The 23,079-nt window shown below is 52.5% G+C and overlaps 1 protein-coding gene across 1 annotated transcript; it reads right to left on the reverse strand.

Moving 5' to 3' along the window:
• Positions 1–616: 616 nt before the first annotated feature.
• Positions 617–3,139, reverse strand: LOC122378023. Its single transcript, XM_043358731.1, has one exon. The coding sequence runs from the start codon at positions 3,137–3,139 to the stop codon at positions 617–619; it is 2,523 nt and encodes an 840-aa protein (XP_043214666.1).
• Between the last annotated feature and the right edge of the window lie 19,940 nt (positions 3,140–23,079).

Genomic DNA, 23,079 nt, shown 5'->3' on the forward strand with positions numbered 1-23,079 from the left:
ATTCAGTGTTTGGGAGTGTTTATGATGGCTTTGGTCCAAAAGAGGCGTCTTTCAATTTTCTCCCATTGACTTATAATGGGGAGGTCGCAAAATTGACCTGACCTTTGGTCATCGATATCAAAACTCTGAGATATGCAGAGTTCATCTCAGTATAGTTTACAGCGCGGAGCGCCACCGTTTTTGGCACACCTTATAATACATCAATTCTACACATGTTTTAAAAATTTCAGACCAAGGTCATTTAAGGTCAGGTCACCAGGTCACTTGAAGTGACCTCACCTCATGCAAAGTTTCAATGTCCGCCATAGCTACACCAAGTGACCGATCGCTTCGAAAGTGTAGAAAACCGTGCCACCTCTCACACGCTGTATTCCTTACGTCATCGTGTCGCGGCGCCAACTGCCGCCGCGCGCCCGAGCCCGGCCGGCGGTCCACAGTGCACACACAGCTGTGCGCCATAAAACTAGCGCCGCAGGCGCAGGAAATGCGGCCCGCCGGTCCCACGGCCTCGGCGCGCCCACACAAACACGGTCATAGGCACACACGCACAATACACACACAAGGCACGCTACGTTCTACTAATTCGTAACACAATTCTATTACACTCCCCCCTGATTTATAAATCACCATACTGCGTCAGTGTAGCGGGACGCCGCTCCCGCGTGCTCCTGCGAGCAGCTGCCGACTCCTCGCCATCGTGCGAGGCCCCCTCCGACTCGCCTCGAGCCGCAGCGTCGGGAGTGACACGCTGCTCATAAAAGATAATTGGGGCGCCCTCGTCGTCACTCTCACTGATCGGCGGACTCCTGCCCTCGGCCGGCTGTGGGAGAACGGCCAGCCTCAGGTCCCGCACATGGCGCGGCACTCCATCCACCTCAACACACTGTACAGACACAATACGGCTCACCGTCCCAAGTGAACTGGCCACGTCACAGCGGCGGCTCGGGTCCCTGACCCAAACCTTGTCCCCGACCGTAAAGCGGCTGATATCGGCATCAGCTGGCGTGTCTACATCTGGGACTTTCACTCGGTAATTAAACAGCGTTTCCATGGGGCTGGAGCTCTGATCCTCCGCGCGTGGCATCACGTTATAGCGATACACCGCCTCCACCACTGAACACTTCTTTCTGGCCGCTAACGTTTTGATGGAGCGGTGGTTGCGCTCCGAGATGCCGTTACCGGACGGGACATGAGCCGCTCGGTATCGAACGGAGACTCCCCACCGACTGACGAACTCATTGAACACGGCACTTCGAAACGATGGATAGTTATCCGTCAGCAGCTCAGTGGGAGCGCCTCGCTCCAGGAAGATTGACTCGAGCTGCGCGATGACACTCTCAGCGTCCTGTCGCTTTAGGCGCCTCCAGATCGCGTAGCGAGACGGCCCACAATCCACTAGGGTCAGGTAGAGTTGATTGTCGGCGTGGCAGACGTCCATGCTCACTCTTTCCCAGCACTCGTTCACCCCTAGCGTGCCGCGCACCCAGCGCTGCGGCGCAGGGTCGACCGATTGGCACGCCTGACACTGGCGGATCACGGCACGCACCTGAGCTCTGGTGACGTCAGAGCTCTGCCTCCTGCATAGTCTCAGGGTTCGTGTGATGCCAGGATGGCCGCTGGTGTGGTGAATCCGTGCGATGTCGGGCTCTGTGACGACGGCACCGCACACCATCGACGCGCCCTGCGGGGTCAGCCACTTTTTTGGCACTCTCGTGAGCGCGTCGGCCCGGTTCTCAGCCGATGGGACGAATTTCACGCAGAGTTGCATGGCATATTCTTCACCCAGCTTCTTCACTGTCTCAAGACGTCTCCGAATTAGCATCTCGCTCGCTGCCTTGGTTTTTACACGGGCTCTGCCAGACAGGACGTCGGACAGCCAGTGATAGACGGTTCGCGAGTCGGTCATGATCGTCACATTCTTCAAATTCCAGGACAGTGCCAGATTGAGCCCTCGAATCACAGCATCTAGCTCTGCGAGATTGATGTGGGTGTCCGAGCTCTTCCGCAGCCAGCAGGCGTCTTCAACGACGCAGTCGTTGATCTCCAGCACGGCCCCGATGGCGAGGGAGCTGGCATCGACCCACACCACACCTCCGCCGTCTCCAGAGACATCCCACCGGCCCCGCGCGGGGTCAGATGTGTTCACACGCTCCACCATCTCAATGACCATTGCACAGAGCTCCGGGTCAGTGACCTCGTCATCCCATCCACTGGACACAGCGGTGACACGCCTCTTCAGATATGACGCGGCCACGCGGAGCCAGCCGGCCACAGGAACAAGACTGGTGAGTCGTCCGCACAGAGAGAAGACTGCCCGTCTCGTCAGTTTAGGGGGCGGGCTGATGTCGGTTCTGTCACGCCTCCAGAACAGCCCGTCTCGCTCCCCCCAGACCCTTAGGCCAAGCACACGGGCACCATCGATCACACTTTCTGGCGCTTTGCAGTCCAAGCCATGGTTCTCGAGATGGGCCTTCACTTCAGCTGCGGTGGCGACCTCCTCATTCACAAATATGTCATCGACGTAGGAGGATGTCGCGCTGTCTATTCTCTGGTCCAGCCCGAGAGCCATGCTGAGCACTTTTTTCATCACCAGCGGCGCACAGCCGATTCCAAACCCTAGTCTCGTCAGACACCACCTTTTGCCCTGAAACACAACAGTCTGGTAGGGCCACAGAGACTCGCTCACATGCACCTGCAGGTAGGCGTCTTTGAGATCCAGAAGCGACACGTTCCGTCCGAACCGGCGCCACTCGCGAATTTTCTCGCTACACACGTCTGCGGCAGCCGTATGCGAGTCCAAATACTCATTCAGCTCTCTGAAGTCCATGACCGGGCGCACTTTGTCTTTGTTCGGCTGAATCACCGCCATCAGCGGTATTGTGCCCTTTGCCTGTCCGTGGACACGCTCGTCATAGGGAACAAGCCATCCGTTTGTCACCCACTTTGTGAGCTGTCGCTCATACTCCTGCCTGGCCTCTGATGGTATTGAGTACTCCTCCGCTTTGTTGAACAACTGTCCTGGCTCATCCCCACACCATTTCAATTGCACAGACCACTTTTTCTGGCTCTCATCGTAGCTCACAATAAAGTCCTTCTCCTCCTCGCGCCATATACCCGCCGCCGCCTCCGGCGCCGCCATTGCCCGCGTCTCGGTCACTGTCAGGGCCCCAATTGCCGCTGACCCAGATTCCGCCGCCTCGGTGGGTGCAGTCGACTCGGCCAGTGCCGCCGTCTCAGCTGCCACGGGCGCCGCCTCAGGCACCCGTCTCTCAGCCACCGCCGCCGTCCCAGCTGCCGCCGGCGCCGTATCGGGCGCCCGTCTCTCGGCCACCGCCGCCGTTCCTGCTGCCGCCGGCGCCGTCTCGGGCGCCCGTCTCTCGGCCACCGCCGCCGACCCTGCTGCCGCCGGCGCCGTCTCGGGCACCCGTCTCTCGGCCACCGCCGCCACCCCGGTCGTTTCAGCTCCGAACCTCACATGGTTCTCCGCACTCACCGTCACGCCACCCAGTGCACTCACGCCGTTCATCCCCAGGATAAACTCAAAGCCCAGCGGCTTCCGTGACACCACAAGCACGCGCACTGATACCGATTCGCCAGATTGCGATCGCACCTCCACGACACCCGTTCCCTCGCACCAGTATCGGTCACCGCTCACCGTCATCACGCTCACTGCGTCTCGATTCCAATTTCGACACACCGACACGTGCGCTACACACAAGCTGCATCCCGTGTCCAGCAGGGCGTCACAGGTGGCGCCGTCCACCGATACTCGCACAACGGGCAGCGCCCCGCTCACTGGAGACCGGGAGAGGAGGCTGGCGCCGAGCCCTCCTCTCCGCCGTCGTTTTCCGGACAGGACGAGGCGATATGACCGGGCCGGTTGCAGCGGAAGCAGCGCACACTGCGCCGACCGCCGCGGGCCCCGCCGCGCTCCCGCTGACCGCGAGCAGCGAGACAATCCCGCGACAGGTGGTTGGGCTGTCCGCATGAGTGACAGGTCACGCGGGGTGGCGCCGCCGACGTCCGCGCTGCTGCTCCCGTCGCTCCTGCCATGGCAGTCACTTCTTCATCGGCGAGCACAGCTCGGGCCCGGCTGATTAGCGTCATGCTTTCGACGCGGCTTCCTGCACGAAGCACACGGCGGGTGGTCTCCGGCAGTTTTGCCACGAACGCGCAGGCTAGGCCGCCGTCTGACATACCGCCAAACAGGCCGGACAGGCGACGCAGCTCTGCAACGAAGACATCCACCGGCTCACCTCGACGGAGCTTCATCTTCTCAAACCGGTCATAGGCGTCAAACTTATCCTCTGCGAAAGCCGAAATCAGGCCATTTTTGATGGTCTCGTAGCCAGCCTTGTCCTGCTCGTCCAGCTGCTGATAGACAGCGAACGCCCCGCCAGTTAGGCGGAGGGGAACGACGACGTGCAGCGCGTCGATGCCACGTAGACGGCACACCAGCTCCACCTTCTCCAGCCACTCTGTGACAGGCTGAGTCGCTCCGTCGAACTCAGGTATGAGTCGGAGATCGGCTGCAGCGTCCGCCGTACTCGCCGGCTTCACTCCACTCTCAGGCGCACTTTTCTCGTCCTTCATGGCTCTTACTCTCTGTCTCTCACACAAAGCCGAAATAGCTTGTAGAAAACCGAGCCACCTCTCACACGCTGTATTCCTTACGTCATCGTGTCGCGGCGCCAACTGCCGCCGCGCGCCCGAGCCCGGCCGGCGGTCCACAGTGCACACACAGCTGTGCGCCATAAAACTAGCGCCGCAGGCGCAGGAAATGCGGCCCGCCGGTCCCACGGACTCGGCGCGCCCACACAAACACGGTCATAGGCACACACGCACAATACACACACAAGGCACGCTACGTTCTACTAATTCGTAACACAATTCTATTACAGAAAGTTTCAACGATTGCTAAGAGCAATAGTATGTACAAAATGCATTATAAGGTGTGCCAAAAACGGTGGCGCTCCGCGCTGCCGTTTTTGAGATATTTGTGAAAAAACACAGGGTGTGTGTGTGTTCAAACACCCCCCCCCCCCAGCAGGGCGCGGGTTAAACACCGATGATGTACCGTTATGTCCGTTATGTTAAACGCCATGCGATTGACTACGCCGGGCCGGTGCTCGGCGCCAGCTGCACTGGGGGGGGGGGGTGTTTGAACACCCCCTTTCTCACTCGGCTCCTGGGCCACGTAGCGACACGCCGTAGACGGCGTTCGAAAGAGCGGCAGAAGTAATGAAGAAATTATATCGGCCACATTTTAGGTCAGCTCAAAGGTCAGGTCAACAGAGGTCACCAAAGGTAAAATTTCGCCACTTTCCAGGTCAAACTTCGATAATTTCGACAAACCGGCGCATAGGTTAGGAACGGTTTAGCATGCAGGGGCCAAAAACTGCCAGAATAGGTAGATGGTTTTTGCGGGAACTGTTTTTCTGCAATACCTTTTGACTCAAAACATGCACGAGCTTACACCCAGCAGCATCGTGTTCCTCTCGTCAAGGCGACGCATCGAAAGAACTATAAGTTGACCTCAAAAGTTCAACTTGAAAAATTTACTTTAGGTCAAGGTCATGACCTCATGACAAGGTCATGAACTCAGGTCAATGTCATGACCTGACCAGAAAAGGTCATGCTGCATCAGTCGATCCGTATTGAGCCAAACACATACATATAAGGTTTTTTCATCGCTCTAGCATGTCTCTGTCAAAAAAAGTTATTAGTTGCGAAAAACTGTATAGGATACCATTCGTGACCTTAGATGACCTCAGGGACATAAAGAGGGGTCACGGGTACCATTTTCCGGTTCAGTTTGTCATGTCTAGGGGAAGTTGGGGGAACGCCGAATACTTTTTTTCTGACGCCCGTAGCACGCAAGGTAGACAACATAAGCTATTCTTGTTGGCGTCATTCGAGAGGCCAGTCTTTTGTCTTTCAAACATACCAGGCGCACTTGATGAATTCGCATACCGTTAAGCGCAAAAACTAAAAATATCAAAGAACTGACTTTTTCGGCGTTGCCCCGGACTAAGGGGAAAGCCGAAAATGGGATAAATGATCTACGAGGAATGCCGACATTGATGTTTTGCCAATTTATCTCAAACTTTATCCAAAATTCATCAAAGCTGACACGCGTTTTAAGAGCTTGAGGACGCTTGGTGCACAGTGGAAGTTATAATTGTGTGATATAATAAGAAAATGCCAGGTAAATCATTCCTTATAGGTAACAGGCCGTTGTGCCGGCTGAAAGTGTAATTTGTTTGACTAAAAATACGCGTTGCTATTCTACAGCAGTAAAGTCTGCACGTAGCGTGCTTTAACGTGCGTAATTGCACGTTTTCGGCATTACCCCAGCCAGCCATACTTTCATTTGCAGGTCCATAACTTTTAAACGTGCTGTATAAATTTCAAATAGGCAGCACACTTATGCAAAGACATGCTGAAGATTACTTGACCGAATTGGCCAGACAAACGGTAGCATAATGAGTAAGAAATGCAGCTTCAAAGGCGCATGTAGTACAAGGGAAACGTACCTTGAAAACGCTTTTGGCGCCCTCACAGCCGAAGTATTCCAAATGACGACTCGTAACAAACATGCGATAATTGTAGTCACTTAAGCTTCAGAGCATCACTGAGACGTGGCATCCATGTCGTACGGTTTTAGAAATATCTCGAATTTCGGCTTTGCCCCAACTCCGGCATTGCCCCAACTTCCCCTACTTGTAATTCGATGTTTGAAAGTGATTAGAATGACGTTCGGCCAAAAGAGGCGCCTTTCAATTTTCTCCCATTGACTTATGATGGAGAGGTCGCAAAATTGAACTGACCTTAGGTCACCGATATCGAGGTTCCGAGAGATACATTTTGTGTATCATTATTATAATTATTGTATACATTATGTGTATTGTGTATACTGTTGTTTTATCAGTTGCTCAAAGTTTCTAAGTGATCAGTCACTCAGTGTAGCTGTGACAGGCATTGAAATTTTTCATGTAGTAAGGTCACTTGACGTGATATGGTGACCTGACCTTGGATGACTTTGGTCTGAAGTTTTCACAGAAGGTGTAGAAAAGATGTATGATAAGATGTGCAAAACACGGCGCCACTCTGAGCCGCCGTTTTTTAGATATTCGCGAGAAACCGGAGGGGTTGTTCAAACAGTCCCCCCCGCAGTGCGTGGGTAGGGGTATGTGATCAAGGATGAAGGTGTTACATACCTATGCACGTTTGCCTCATTTACCTACATATGCACACCCGCCAATATAATAGATTTCTCACGGTCTCGATGCCCGCTTCTCCTCGTCGCCTGCTCGGCACCGGTCCACGCGGCACCCGCAGCGTCGATAGTCGGCCGCTGCAGCGTTCAGAGGTATCGTGTTCCCGCCTGCTTGGAACCATTCCCCTCGGCACCCTCCGACCGCCCGCAGCGTCGATAGCCGGCCGGTGCAGCGTCCAGAGGTATCGTGTTTCTTAGGGACTTAGTGGCATTCCACTCTATTTCCTGGTGGCTTCCAAAAAACCACTGCCACAGCACCATTACCCCATCTGGTGGCTGACTTGTTAAATATCAATTCACCCGGCGTCAACCAGAGGCATTTTGTACCTTCCGATTTTAGACGATGCGATTTTGTATGATATGATCATCTCGTTTTGTAGGTTGCAATTTTGTATGATACGCGTTTGTTTGATCTGCCATTGTACGTTCCAATTTTGTACGTTCTGATCATTGTTTGATTTGCCATTGTACGCTTTACCCATTGGACGGTAAACTTTTGTACGTTGGGATTTTGTACGCTGCGCTTTTGTACGTTTGAGCTGTCCCCTACCTGGCCTGTTTTGTAGGTTTTGCGCGTTGTATGTTGCGATTTTGTATGTTTTGAGGATTGTACGCTGCGCTTTTGTATGCTTTGATAGCCACCCGTCCCTTTAATGAATCCGAGCGAACGGTGTAAAAAAATTATGTCATGTCATCCACTGTCCATATGATCAAAAAGCTAATGAGATGCCGAATCCCCCCCCCCCCCCCCATTAACTGGCAATGTCGTCTACACGGAATACAGATGGCCTCTTCCAAGTAAAATGCTATAGCGGTATCATGCTTTTTGTGATTTCATACGCGGCACGCTCACTGAGCTGACTGTAATTGGCGCTCACTGAGTAATGTGAGCCAATGAGCGCCCTGTTGAGTATCCGCCAGAGGCGATGGACGGGGTCAAGGGTGAGCGATATGAGCATGACCTCTGGCCGGCCTCCAGACTGTTTCCACCCAGTTGTCAGACAACGGTGCCTCCGTCACACGGCAGTTTTACTCCTGCCGCTGGCGTAGGCTACACTGAGAAAAAAATTATTCCCCTGGAACACCTTTAAGGGTGTGTACCAAACTGCACCTCGTTGGGGTGTCAGACGGGTGTCACTTTTGACACCAATACAGGTGTCATTGGGAATGAAACACCGGGTGTCTGACACCCTTTTAGGTGTCTGACACCCTTTTGGGTGCACACCCAAAAGGGTGTCAGACACCCGGTGTTTGATTCCCAATGACACCTGTATTGGTGTCTAAAGTGACACCCGTCTGACACCCCAGCGAGGTGCAGTTTGGTACACACCCTTAAAGGTGTTACGAGAGTGTCCATTGGATGCCAAAAAAGGTGTCGACAGTCGACACATTCTTACATTTATTGGTTCAAACAGGCATAGGTATCGCATACATACATGACATTCCTATCTTGTATACAGCAACAAACTATAAAGTACAAAAAATATGGGCTCTATATTTATGGAGAAATCCAATGAAAACTCACCGAAACACATCGGGTCCATTCACAGTGAGAAGTTGCTCCCATTTCAGCAATGATAATTAACCGTCGATTATCTCCAACCAGATGTTATTCCGCAGTTCACTTGCTTTCGTTTCCATGGTGCAATGCTGTGTTGTCATCCTCACTCCAGACTTCAAATTTCACCGAGTAACGCCCGCCTCGTCATTTGAATAAACACGGAGCAAGCTACAAATAAAAGCTAAACATTATCATTAACGCACAATCACTTGAAGAAGTACACTGCGAACAACGTTCGGCGCCACTATATCCACATAAATTCAAAAAAGCCCTGCCATCACTCACACCGCACACGCACCACGTGGCCAGCCGCCGCCAACTGAAATCTAACGGCTTTCCTGCAAGGTGGCGCTTTTTGATCTTCGCATGGTTGACGCCGTGACCGGCACACAAATGACGTCACACAATGCAGCTTGCTGATTGGGTAATGATTCAAACCACTGGACCTGCTGTGGTTTCTAGCAGTGCTACGGAGTCAGAGTCGGAGTCTGATGGAGTTGGCAGTTCTGGCCGGAATAGGAGTCCATTTTGGAAGACAGAGCGGGAGTCCGAGTCACTGAAAATCCGTTAGACACCGCATCCTTGGTTCCTAACACAAGTGACGTCAGAACAATTTATGTGATGATTTGGGTTCGAATACACGACAGCTTTCAAACATTTCATGACTCATGCTGGAATGTTCCTCAACAATGGAATGTTTGACAACACACGTGAAGGTATCACGAGGGTATCAGATCCCTTTTAAGGAACATTTTTTTTTACACCTTTTGAAGTGTTGATGGTTTAGGGTGTTTGACACCCGAATGGATGTTGGTGTAGGCAGGGCTGCGGAATCGATGGATTTTCAGTGACTCCGACTACGACTCCGACTCCGGCTTCCAAAAAACAACTCCGACTCCGACTCCGGGTAGAACTATCGACTCCGACCGACTCCAACTCCGACTCCCGACTCCGCAGCCCTGTCAGGTCTGCGGAGTCGATGGATTTTTCGGTGACTCCGACTCCGACTCCGGCTCCGGTTTCCAAAATCGACTCCGACTCCGACTCCGACTCCGGTCAGAACTGTCGACTCCGACCGACTCCGACTCCGACTCCGACTCCGCAGCCCTGGGTGTAGGACACCCATTAATGTGTCGTTCTGAATCCCACGTGTGTTTGAAAGCGCGTTGCACTTGAAGGTTGTCATCGTGGTGTTGTACACCTCCATGATTCCCAAACATGGTGTGTCAAAAGTGGAAATAGCCACCCGGCTTTAGTTCGCCAGCCTTGTCAATAGATGGCAGTACCACAATATGGGCAGCGGATCGTGCAATTGACGTCAAATTTTCGTTATCTGCTAAGAATTGAATGGCGGATCTTTTCATGCAAGAATCAAGTGAATCGGTCCACAACTTTTCTAGCAACAGAGATATGAAGTCAAACACCCTGCCAGAGCGGCGGCGCGGCGGCCGGCGGCGGCAGTTACGCGCCGCCTGGGAGACTGGCGGCGCTGAACGGTTCCGACTTGGCACTGCACTAAAACCTGTTAACTGCTTGGAATAGTTATTATAGCAAAATTTTCATTCAAGTGAGGGATAACCAAGCGCAGGAAGTATGTATGCTTGTGTGCATACTGTGTAAGCCAAGGAACTGCATTAGCAGATACTCGCTAATATTAGATCCAGCCAAGTCCAAACGCATTCCAGGGGATGTGTTCCTGATGGGTCAACAATATTTATCGTTCGAGGGCGGATACAGTTTTAACAATACAAAAAATACTTTTGCACAGCTCTATTCCTTGAATAATTGTCTTCAACGCCTCATTCCTAGTTAAGCAAATTAGCCCACCCTGGTTGAATAAATAAGGCGATTTCGCCACAAGGTCGCGGAAAACCGACCGAAAACGGCCGCGCTCAACGTTAATTTGGGCATGCAGACTCTTAAAAACTCGCATTGGGCGGGTAGGGTTTCCCAGGTATTGGCTCCAAAACACCGTATTCGGCTCCCGAATACGTCCAAGTGACCCGCCTCGTTCCTAGTTAAGCTCTAATTAGATCAAGTGACTCATAAGGAGCGAAAAAGCGACAAAAAGCATGAATTTTCCTACGGCGGTGGTCTGCCGGGTTGCCAGACGGCGCACCGGCTATTTCCACTTTTGACACACCATGAACACCATTTTTGACACCAATCTGGGCGTTATATATGACACTGCAATGATGTCCGACACCCGTGAGACACCCCATGGGAATATTTTTCCTCATTTTTTTCACGCTGTTTTTGGTGTCAGATCCTTTTGCAAGTGTCAATGTGACACCTCTAGCAGTGTCGGACACTTTTAACATTCCGCTTTAATAAATGGCAACACCTGTGAAGGCATCATAAGGGTGTCAGATGCTTTTAAAAGAACATTTTTTGACACTTTTTAGGGTGTTTGATACCTTACACTGAAAACACGATTTACACCCCATTGACACCTTAAGTTGGGATTACACCCACTTTACACCAGATATGCACCAGAAGTACGCCAACCTGATGCCCATTATACACCGTTGTTAGTCCCTGTTTGCACCCATGAACCTTTTTAACACCGCTCATACACCGATCCGCTAAATATACCATCAACACACCAGGCGAACACCCTCGTTGAAACACCATCTGTACACCTAGGTGATGCCAAGATCGGGGTGTAATAAGGGAATAGATTGGGACAAGAACTTTCTGGAAACACCCTTTTTACACTAATACGAACACCATCGTTGAAACACCATCTGTACACCATATGGCGATGCCCAGATCGGGGTGTAATAAGGGAATATATCGGGATAAGAACTTTCTGGAAATACTCCTTTTACACTATACAAACACCATCGTTGAAACACCATCTGTACACCTAGGGCGGCGATGCCCAGATCGGGGTGTAATAAGGGAATAGATCGGGATAAGAACTTTCTGGAAACACCCTTTTTACACTATACGAACACCATCGTTGAAACACCATCTGTACACCATATGGCGATGCCCAGATCGGGGTGTAATAAGGGAATAGATCGGGATAAGAACTTTCTGGAAACACCCCTTTTACACTCATTGAGCAAGGAAGCAACGCCATTTTGCAACGCCGTTTTTCGCGCGCTTTCTAACGGCTGCCGACATGACGTCAGCGCGGCCGACCAATGGGAAGCGGCCTAGGCCCCTGCGCGGGCCCTCGGCCGCCGTTAACGGCTCAGTTTCGCCGTGACCGCGACTCAGGACGCTCCGACGAGGGGAGCGTCCCAAGTGCTAGGTGGTGAAAAGTGAAAACCTCTATTAAGTGGGCTGTGAGTGCGGAGTGCGACGCAGGATTTCCCTCTGGCCTAGCGGGACGCACCACGGTGCCTACCCGCAGCCAGATTCTGCCCTTCCAAGGAGCGGATGGGCAACAACCGCCCAGGTACGCCCTCCACATCGCGCCAACGACTCTCAGCAGCCGACACGCCGTCGAGGAACACCAGCAGCCAGGTGGCTCGCCAGCTACAGCTCGAACTGGATCGATCCGAAGGCGGTGCCGGGAGCACGAGGCCCACCCAGCCGGTGCTTCTGGGTGACGACCAGCTGGAACAGCTCGCCCGCCGATTGGCGACTCTTTAACAGCCGCCCCGGCCGGGCCGCGCTGCCCAGCCATCGCAACCAGACTCGACACCTCGGCCGGGTTCGGCTTCTCAGCGCCCCATGGACGGCCCACCTCCGCTGGTGCTCCCGCCGCCCGAGTTCAACCAGCAGTGGCGGAACTACCTCTCTCAACAGAGGCTTATCAACGAGAACTATCGAACAAGGGACCGCCAAGAAATCAGAGCGCTATACTCCTAGCCACTGAGCGGCCCCCGGCCGACATCCAAGACCAGCAGTTCCTTCAAGATAGACTGAAACTGTTCGTCATAGTCGGCCACCGCGGCTGGGCGGCCGCGCTAAGTTTCGTATGCGCTAAGTTTCGTTATGCGTTTCGTTTAAAGTTTCGTTGTAATAAATGTTGCACCAGCTGGCTGACTTTGGTGACGGGTCTGCGAATGAAAAAGGTGGGGAGCGGTGGTGTTGGGGAGCGGTGCATGGATGGTGCTAGCCGGGTGTACCGTGGGTGCTAGGGGAGTGTAGAACAGGAGTAAAATGGGTGCAAAGAGGGTGTAGAACAGGAGTAGAATGGGTGCAAAGAGGGTGTAGAACAGGAGTAAAATGGGTGCAAAGGGGGTGTAGAACAGGAGAAATATGGGTGCAAAGGGGGTGTACAACAGGAGTAAAATAGGTGCAAAGGGAGTGTAGAACAGGAGTAAAATGGGTGCAAAGTGGTGTAGCACAAGAGTAAAAAGAGTGCACATAAGGTGCAAAGGTGGCATAAAGCTGGTTCAGGGGGTGTAAACCCGGTGCAAGTGGGTATGATACGGGTGTCATATAGGTTTACTGGTGGTGTTAAAAGGGTGCAAGAGGGGTGTACGAACGGTGTTGGACAGGTGTACAGGGTGTATGCTTGGTGTTTCGATAGGGTTAAGATGGTGTTCTTCTGGTCAAAGTAGGGCGTAAAGTGGGTATCGTTTTAGACCACACCCCATTTACACCAAAAAAGGAATCATTTGAGTTTTGAGTGTAGAGTGTTTGATACCCGGATGGGTGTGGGTGTCGGACACCTATTAAGGTGTCATGCTGAATCCCATTAAGGTATATCTAAACGCTCGCATGCGAACGAACACTTGAAAGGGTGTCATCGTGGTGTTGTACACCTTAATGATTCCCTAAACAGCATTTTTCAACACCAATCTGGGTGTTCGATGACACCTCCAATGGTGTCTGACACCCGTAAAACACCCCTGGGGAATAATTTTTTTTCTCAGTGTACAGCGTGCATCTTATGATACAGGCCATGACCATACTGCTGAGTCTGACTGCTGAGGCCCTAAACTGAAACTGAGCGAAAAGGTTCGCAGGACCGGACCACTGAAGCCCATGCACAAATATTTTAAAGAATTTACTTTTACTAATATTAAGATTATAAAATTTGCTAATATTTTAAAGAATATTCTAAAGACTATACGGGTGTTCCGAAATCAAACATGTTGATAGGCTGATGTTATGCAAAATATAAATGGAGCTTTAAAATGGAAATAGTTGTGGTGAATGGTATTTCTGAGACAGTGTTGTTAGATCTGCTGATTCCGAACAGCTTATCTCTTATCTTCGAAACTGTAGCCATGAAAGTCATTTCAGTCAAAGCTCCCACGTGACACGCCGTCTGCTTCACAAAATGGCGTCAGACATATCGCTCCCGCACGCCTGGGTCAAAGTTCGCTGTTGCCCTGCGGCTGGCGTCCCTGTCACCCTACCTCCACCCAGGCCCCTCCCACCGCGCCGGCCAGTAGCCCCGCAGGCCGCAGATAGAGTTCAGTGCCCCGCGGTCAACGTCCCCACCTCTGACCCTCCCGCTTCTCGCCTGTCAGAGAAAGAGCCCCTATTGGTCGATGCTGGTGTCCCGATCATCAATGGCTACACTCTACTGGAGGGTCCAGCAAAGGCACTTTACTACGACGTAGTACGCACGTGCGTAGGTTTACAACTCTCTGTTCAGTGGCGGTCACAGAGATTGGACTCCGGGTCCGGGGTGCCCCGAATGGTGTGAATATTCCCGTTTTCGATTATAGCGAGCATTCTGTGGCAGGTGGAACTGTGATGCGTTAGAGAAAGTTGTCCAACTGGAACACGAATCTGTGCGACACTCGCTTTTGATGATAGGCTTCACCATTAATGATTGGTACTAGGTTTAGCCCGATTACAGCATATGCGCTCATTACTTCAGCGGTGACCCGTACATACCTTCTATGAGGCTTAATCGGGCGTTTTCAGATACAAAATGAAATACCGAGTCTCATGACACCAAAATTGATTTTTTTTTTTACACTTCCAGACTGGGATATCCTGGATTGAACTTTGGCCAGTTTGTGTGTAAAGCCTATGGTGAAGGAAATTTCACGCCCGCCTGACGTCACAGACCTCGGCTACCAAATTGTGTCCGGTGAGGGTTGTTTGCAGTCATTTCCAGCGGCCCTTTCAGCCTCCCAGTCCCAAATGCTCACTCGATCGTCATCTTTCCAGAGCTAAGGTAGACATTGAATGACTCCTGCTCTGCAGCCACTCGCTCCTGTTCCTCCGTGTCAGCTGGCGGGCTTGGTACCGGAAGACAGTGGCGCAGCCAGGATTTCGTTTCGGGGGGGGTCATCGCTTCCAAAGCGGGCCCCCTAGTGTGCGGGCCCCCACCCATTTTTCAGAATCTCTCCATATTTCATACGCATTCTGCTGTGCGGGCCCCCTTTACCTGCACGATAACCCTGAGTGAGTTTGAATCAGAAAATTTGCATAGAACAGTAGCTCGGTAATCACCCGGTGTTCACTTTTTACGCAAATTGACCACGACAGAAATATGTTACTATGACGTATGACTTCGTATCTTTCGAGTCCGAAATGAGCCCCAATTCCGCAATATGCATAGCATATTATATGCAATCGGAACTGTTGCCTGCTTCTGTCGCACAAGATTTAAAAGTAGTCCCATGTGCCTGTCCTAAGTCATCTATTGGCTGCTGTAGTAGATTGTGCCTTTATTATTCTTCTTCATTACGTGAATTCGCTCGTAAGAAGTTTTAACCCTCGCCGGCACAGGGGGGGAGGGGAGGGGTTGATGCAACCCCCTAAGTTTTTTTCGCGAAGAACTCGCGTAAAAAAGCGGCTGATCGCGACGTAACTTCCATAGTGCGCTGAAATTCGCGCAACTTATAGAACAAGGATGGGTAACGTGCCTGTGAAGGGTCACAGCTCGATCGGGCCGGTGGTGAACGCATGGCGCGTGCTCAAAAAGTGCAAATTCGCGTCATAGACTTTACATGCATAAATCGGCTTGCAAAATTGGGCGACAATGGCTCAACTTGCCCGACATGGGTCCGGTCCCCGTGCAGTATCTCGGTAACCGTGGGTCCGATCGGCACGAGGAACACAGTATCGTGCATGAGAATCGAACGGGCTATCGAATGGTGTGCAGTGCAGGGATGGCACGCGCCACGTGCACCCGTGAGGGCACTTATGCTTGAAAAATTGACGTTTTGGACGGATTTTGGACTTAATGCTATTTTTGGGTGACTGTCAGACGGAGCGGGTTCAAACCAGTAGCGGCGGAACACCTTCAATTAAGGTGGGCACTGCCGACTTTTGTTCCCATTCCTTCCATGCAACGCCCATAGGGCTAATGTTAAAATGCCAAAATCAAAGGGGGGCACGGTGCCCCGTTGCCCTCCCCGTTCCGCCGCCTATGGTTCAAACAACGCTTGTTGGCAAGAGAAATGTACCTACCGCCTCTCATGGGAAAATTGTGAAAAGCTAATTGATCAAAAACAAGGTGGAACAAATTGCTGGAGAAAATAGCATTTGCTTATGACTTACTTAATTACAGGGGTTTTGCTACATAACCTGGTATGTTTGACAACTGAAATGGGCATAGATTGGAAGAGCATTCAATTGTGACCAAGGTCCAATCATCGCTTTTGCATGACGATTGACGAGCAACAATATTCTTAAGAATATAAATGTTTCAAACCTCTACATAGTAATTCATCGATGGCTTTCACTCTTCAATAACCTACGCCAACCTATGTCATGAAATACACTTGGCATGTTCTATAGTAGAACGCATGGTTATTATCAGACACGAGCACCTCGATGCGATGGATATTTTTTTCCCAAAACCAAAATGCTTAGCCGTCAAAAGGCAATCGACCGAAATGGATACATAACCCACAGACACAAGACCAACCAAACGCCCACCGATCGAAAATACCCCTTATTCGCGTTGCGAAGCAAGCGGGTCACCCTAGCGGACCCCATTCACCCGAGGGCTCGGGCCCTATCCACATGGGGGACCAAGCCCTATCCATAAGGGGGCCCGGGCCACGTCCACCTGGGCTCCGGGCCCCGTCCACCCGGGGCTCCGGGGCCCGGGCCCCCTGGTGGGCGGGGCCCCGGATCCCCCTGGCCCGCCCCTGGTGGGCGGGCCCCCTGGTGGGCCCGCCCACCAGGGGGCCCGGGCCCCCTTCTCCCGGGGCCCGGGCCCCATCCAGCCGGGGGTCCGGGCCCCGTCCACCCGGGGCCTGGGGTCCGTACTCCCAGGGGCCCGGACCCATCCATCGGGGGGCCCTGGCCTCATCTACCCGGGGGCCCGTGCCTTATCCACCTAAGGGGCCCGGGCCCGTTCTCCCGGGGCCCGGGCCCCATCCACCCGGGGGCCTGTGCCCTATCCACCCAGGGGCCCAGGGCACGGGCCGCCCGTGCCCTATCCACCCAGGGGGCCCGGGCCCGTTCTCCCGGGGCCCGGGCCCCATCCAACCGGGGGTCCGGCCCCGTCCACCCGGGGCTCAGGGCCCGTTCTCCCGGGGGCCCGGGCCCCATCCACCCGGGGGCCCGGGCCCCCTCCACCCACGGGGCCCGGGCCCGTTCTCCCGGAGCCTCGGGCCCCATCCACCCGAGGGGCCCGGACCCGTTCTCGCGGGACCCGGGGGTCCGGGCCCTGTCCACCCGGGGCCCGTTCTCCCGGTGGCTCGGATCCATCCACCGGGGGGCCCGGCCCCATCCACCGGGGGGCCCGGGCCCTATCCACCCGGGGGCCCGGACCCATCTACAGGGGGCCCGGGTCCCATCCACCCAGGGGGCCGGGCCCGTTCTCCTGGGGGCCCGGGCTCCATCCACCCGGGGCCCGGGCCCTGTCCACCTGGGGCCCCAGGCCAACCCCTCACCCGAGGTGTCGCAGTGGGCATTTCTCGAAGCGGGCTCGTCCGATTAGATTAGGACCTCTCTCTCCTCTCTCTCTCTCTCTCTCTCTCTCTCTCTCTCTCTCTCTCTCTCTCTCTCTCTCTCTCTCTCTCTCTCTCTCTCTCTCTCTCTTTCTCTCTTTCTCTCTTTCTCTCTTTCTCTCTTTCTCTCTTTCTCTCTCTCTCTCTCTCTCTCTTTCTCTCTCTCTCTCTCTCTCTCTCTCTCTCTCTCTCTCTCTCTCTCTCTCTCTCTCTCTCTCTCTCTCTCTCTCTCTCTCTCGAGCGGGCCCCTGACAGAAATTTCGGGGGGGGTCAGCTGACCCTCTGACCCCCCTGGCTGCGCCACTGCCGGAAGAGCCATTGTTGTATGGAGGTCATAATACAAGAATAATAATAATAATATATCCATTTACAGGCGAAGTCAAAGAATATAATTACACGACACAACGGATATAAAAGACAATCACAGTGTATAAATGTACGGTTCTCCAGTAAAAGTCATGTTGGTTTTGCTTTTTTGGATATATCTCGTCCTATATAATGTTCAAATGCCTAAGTATGAACCCGAATTGTGTGTATGCACATTTACCACTAGACTGTAAAATTGCATCCTTGTATGCCAAATACTTTCCGAGATATTCACCAAAAACCTCGTTTTCTGCCATTTGGGGTATTCTGGCCGCAATCTGCCTGGGATCGCCTATGACATCAGTAGAGCCATCTAACGAGAGGAACGCGGAAACACAGAATCATGAATGAATCGAGCGCGTAGTAAACGGTGTATGAAAGGGAGACTCAGCAGAGGCTATCCGGGTGGCCGGCGGGCGGCGCGCCCTTAGGCATCGGCTGAACCGCTGACCCTTCGGACCGCGTGGGGTCAGAGGTCGCGCTCGGGAAGTCTCGGCCCTAGGTTTTAGCGCTGTGCAGTCAGGAAGGGAGGGGAGGATAGCGCTAGCCCGACTGACTACTATCTCGACTGATTCGTGTGGGGTGGAAGGGAGGCGTGTTTCTTTTTTCCAACCAAAGGAAGGCGCTGTACCCGAAGATGCTTCTTTGTAAGTTGTAACCAAACCAAACAAAAACTAACATAACCTAACCTAACCTGACCTAACCTACAACCTACAAACCTACAACCTAACCTACAACCTACAAACCTACAACCTAACCTACAAACCTACAACCTACAACCTACAAACCTACAACCTAACCTACAACGCGCCAAAAATTTCGGCCGGCAGCGGGATTCGAACCCTAGTTATCAGACCATGAGGCGAGTGCGCTAACCACTACCCCACGCAGCCAGCTGATCGGATCGAGGTGTAAGTCACTTTTCAATGACGCAATGGGATATTCTCCGTATAGCGCCTTCCTTTGGGTGGAAAAAAGAATTACGCGGAAGGGAGCACAGAACGGGATGGTGGTTAGTGGTGGATGGTGGGATAGTGGTTAGGTTAGTGCGTACTGCGTAGAACGTAGCTGAACATGCATTGTTTTTCATGACAAACAACATGCAGCATAATGTGCGGGATTATGCCAAAACTGATACAAAAAGGGAACTATATTTCGGGCGAGGGAGTGGATGGTTGCCTGACACAGCATGACGAAGACGATGCTGCTAAAATCGGGATGCTTTTTTGCCCCCATTCTTTTACCCCTAACATGGAGCGCTTGACCCGAACTAAGAGGTCCCCGACTGACCTTAGCAGGGATGCGGAGCCGGAGCCGGAGTCGGAGCCGGAGCCGCCGGAGCCGGCATATTTTGCCCGGAGCCGGAGCCGGAGCCGGAGCCGTGAAACAAAATAGCCCGGAGCCGGAGCCGGAGCCGGAGCCGCCAAAAAAGGGGGCGACTCCGGCTCCTTTTTATTTTTTGAAGAGGAAAAAAAATAATAATTGACCTAGTTCGGTTTGACAGTACAAGGCAGTAAAACATATGGTACTTACGTCATGGGCCATCAAGTGAATGAAAAAATCCGAATATCCCCAGTATCCCACAGTACGCAAACAACTTCCTGTTTGCTCTTCCCCCCCCCCCCCCCCACGTCTACTGCATCCCCTGAACATGAGGACCAGTCATCAGGTGACGGCCATTGTTTTCAAACCAGTGCAGTGGACTGCGACTCCCAGCACCGTCTCATCCCACACACCCCCCACCCCTCACCCCCAATGCAGCCGAGACGGGTGTCAGCTTACGATGGTTCACTGAACTCCGATTCGCGGCGACTGCGTTTCCAATGCCATCGCTTCCTAGCCCTTTGTTCTGCCAGTTCTCTCCGAGGTGCGTTTGCGCGGGGACGCGGTGAGCCGGTCATGGCAAAGAGTAACGCGTATAACCAATCCAATTTTTCTTCCACCCGTATTTAATTGATTGCGTAGGGGATGTACTGAGTCGGAGCCGGAGCCGCCGGAGCCGGAGCCGCCGGAGCCGGACCATTTTACTCGGAGCCGGAGCCGGAGCCGGAGCCGCCATAACATTTCACCCGGAGCCGGAGCCGGAGCCGGAGCCGATTTTTTTCTCCGGAGCCGGAGCCGGAGCCGGAGCCGTCTGAAATTTCCACGGCTCCGCATCCCTGGACCTTAGACCTTAAAATCGCACCCGTCAAGTGCGCCACCTTTTCTTCAGGGGCGCTCTTCCTGGTTGCCTCTGTTCTTACCAATAATTAAAGCAAATCGAACGTATAATTAAAAAGGCATATCTCAAATACAATTTCATTCACACCCGCTCGTGTGCATACTTGTTTTGACCTATATCTTCTCATATCATAATATATCACTTCAGTGCTTAACCCTCAACGGACTTTTGGGTTTTCTGCATATACCCCGGCCGAGGGGGGGGGGCGATTACGACCCCTCTCCGTCTTTTCGCCCCTAATTGAGCTAGCGCCTTGCGGATAAAACTGAGCGCGTGCATCGTATGAGATGCAGCAGCTGGTGCCCGAGTCGAATGTCTCAAACAACTTCACCATAGTGGATACAGAGCCAAGGTAATGGCACCATCGAGTTTTGCATGCTCAAGCGCGTCGAATAGTATACGCTTTGTTTTTGTTGAGGTCAATTTAAGGTATTCACCTCAGGTCAGATCAGGGCAGAGCCACTCAGTCCACGAAGCTGGCCCAAGGTCATATTGCTTATTCGATTCGATAGGTCCTCACAAGTCCTTTGGTGGCTTCCCGATTCGCTAGCTCAATTTGATCGGGACTTTTTTGGTGAAAACTCCTTAGTGACGTTATAAATGAAGTCGCCTAAGATCAAGAATGCAAAAGTAAATGCTGGGGCTCGCAAAGATTGTATACTATCACGAATTAATGCGCTTGAGACAGCTTAAGACGGCTCTCGGCGCCAAAATAACAGTTCTCATATTTCCCCATTGATTAATAATCGTGAGGTTGCGTGACCGACAGTGGCGTACCCAGGAATTTGCGAAGGACCAGGGCATTGGACGAGAGGGCGCCAATCAAGGAGGGCGCCAACAACAAGGAGGGCGCCACATATCTGAAACTTGAATGTGTCAGTTATGTTCGTACACGTGCGGAACGAACATAACTGACATTGTACATGCGTACACATTGATCAGCCTCAGGCAGCGGTACACGTGCGGTACGAACATAACTCATAACTGCGAACGTGAAAGTGTCGCGGCCGAGATGATGACGGCGACGCCCCTTTGTCCAGTCTTGGCGCTCCTTCAGTGATAGCGGTGCCCTCCTAGACGATGGTGGTGACCCTCTGTCCAGTGTTGGCGCTCCTCCAGTCGATAACGGCGCGCTCCTAGATTATGGCGGCGCCCCTCTGTCCAGTGTTTGCGCTCCTCCAGTCGATAGCGGCGCTCTCCTAGATGATGGCACCTTCCTGGCTCACTGGTGTCCTGATCAGAGGGCGCCCTCCCGGCTCACTGACGTGCTTCTGACCAGAAGGCGCCCTCCAACTCACTAGCATGCTTCTTATCAAAAGGCGCCCTCACGGCTAATTGGAATGCATCTCCTCAGAGGGCGCCCTCTCGACTTACCGGCATGGTTCTGTTCAGAAGGAGCCCTCTCCACTCACCGGCGTGCTTCTGATCGTAAGGCTCCCTCCTGACCCACTGGCGTGCTTCTGATCGTAAGGCGCCCTTCCGACTCACCGGTGAGGTACTTGTTATCAGAGGTCGCCCCACCGACACACTGACGTGCTTCTGATCAGAGGGCGCCCTCCCGGCTCACTGGCGTGCTTCTGGTCAGAAGGCGCCCTCCGACTTCATGAGTATGGTGTCAGTTATGGGATATGTAGAAATGCTGCAGCTCTAGTCTCTGAATAGCTCCCATGGCCATGTTCTGGACAGAGGGGCGCCAGTCACTGAGGGCGCCGGGGACGATGAGCCAAAGGGACAGGGCATGCACGGAATGTCCTGTATGTGCGTACGCCACTGGTGACCGACCTGACTTCAGGTGACTCTTAAGAAAAATACGAGATAACTACATACAAGTTGTGAGGCCTCTGGGAGATAGTACTAGATCATATAAGCTTCATTCCCCGTTGAAAAGTCCCCTGGCACGAAGGGTGCTGCGACGTCGCGACATTTAGGGACCTTAAACTTACAGACACAGAGGTTCACTTTTGGCGTCATTGGTTAACGGCACCTTAACCTTCGCACTAACGATGTTCGACACTAGGAGGGTGTCGAACAGACCTCCTACCCTCAGTTTTTCGCAAATAACTCTCGCAAAAAGCGGCTGATTACGACGAAACTGTCAGTACCCTCGAGATAATCAATATTACGCCTACCCTATTATTTGTATGACCCTGACTCAAAAGACCTTTGAATTGTGACCTGTTTTCCGAGACCATGTTTGGCCGGAATCGCGTTTTGGCGTATTTCGAGTAGAGCGCGTTTTATTGTATTTTTGTGACTTTAAGCGATCAAACATGTGAAAGGATTTTAATCCCATGGATTCTAGTGGGTATCAAGGTCACGTGAAGGTCAGTCAGGTCACTGACCTTTGATGAACTTCGTTCACTCTTTCGAGTTTTACATGTTTCAAGGGTAGATTTTGGAGTTGATTTCGCATTTAGAAACCGTTTGAACATTTAAGAAGTAGTTTTGGTTACCTCGTAACATGTGACCTGACCTGACATGACCCGACCTGGCCTAAATGCACGAAAATATCATCTGTGATCAAAACTAGAGTTGCAAAATTTCCCTACCGCACTACCGGCATGCCGGTAATTTTTCACTACCGCAGGTTTTTTCGTGGTAACTGGCATGTCTTGCCGGTAGCATGCCGGTATTTTTGATTTTGCACACAAAAAAATTATCAGCATATGATTCAAACTTTGGACACTAAGAGGCTATTGAATTGTAATAACAGCAATCTTAGCCACTGCAAAATACATTTTGTGGTAAAAGTTCCATATGCCGTATTAAAATTACCGCCAAATTACCGGTATGCCGGTAATTTGGCGGTTTTTTTTGC

This window comes from Amphibalanus amphitrite, unplaced genomic scaffold, assembly GCF_019059575.1.
Source record: "Amphibalanus amphitrite isolate SeventyFive unplaced genomic scaffold, NRLGWU_Aamphi_draft 000054F_arrow, whole genome shotgun sequence".
Taxonomy (NCBI): domain Eukaryota; kingdom Metazoa; phylum Arthropoda; class Thecostraca; order Balanomorpha; family Balanidae; genus Amphibalanus; species Amphibalanus amphitrite.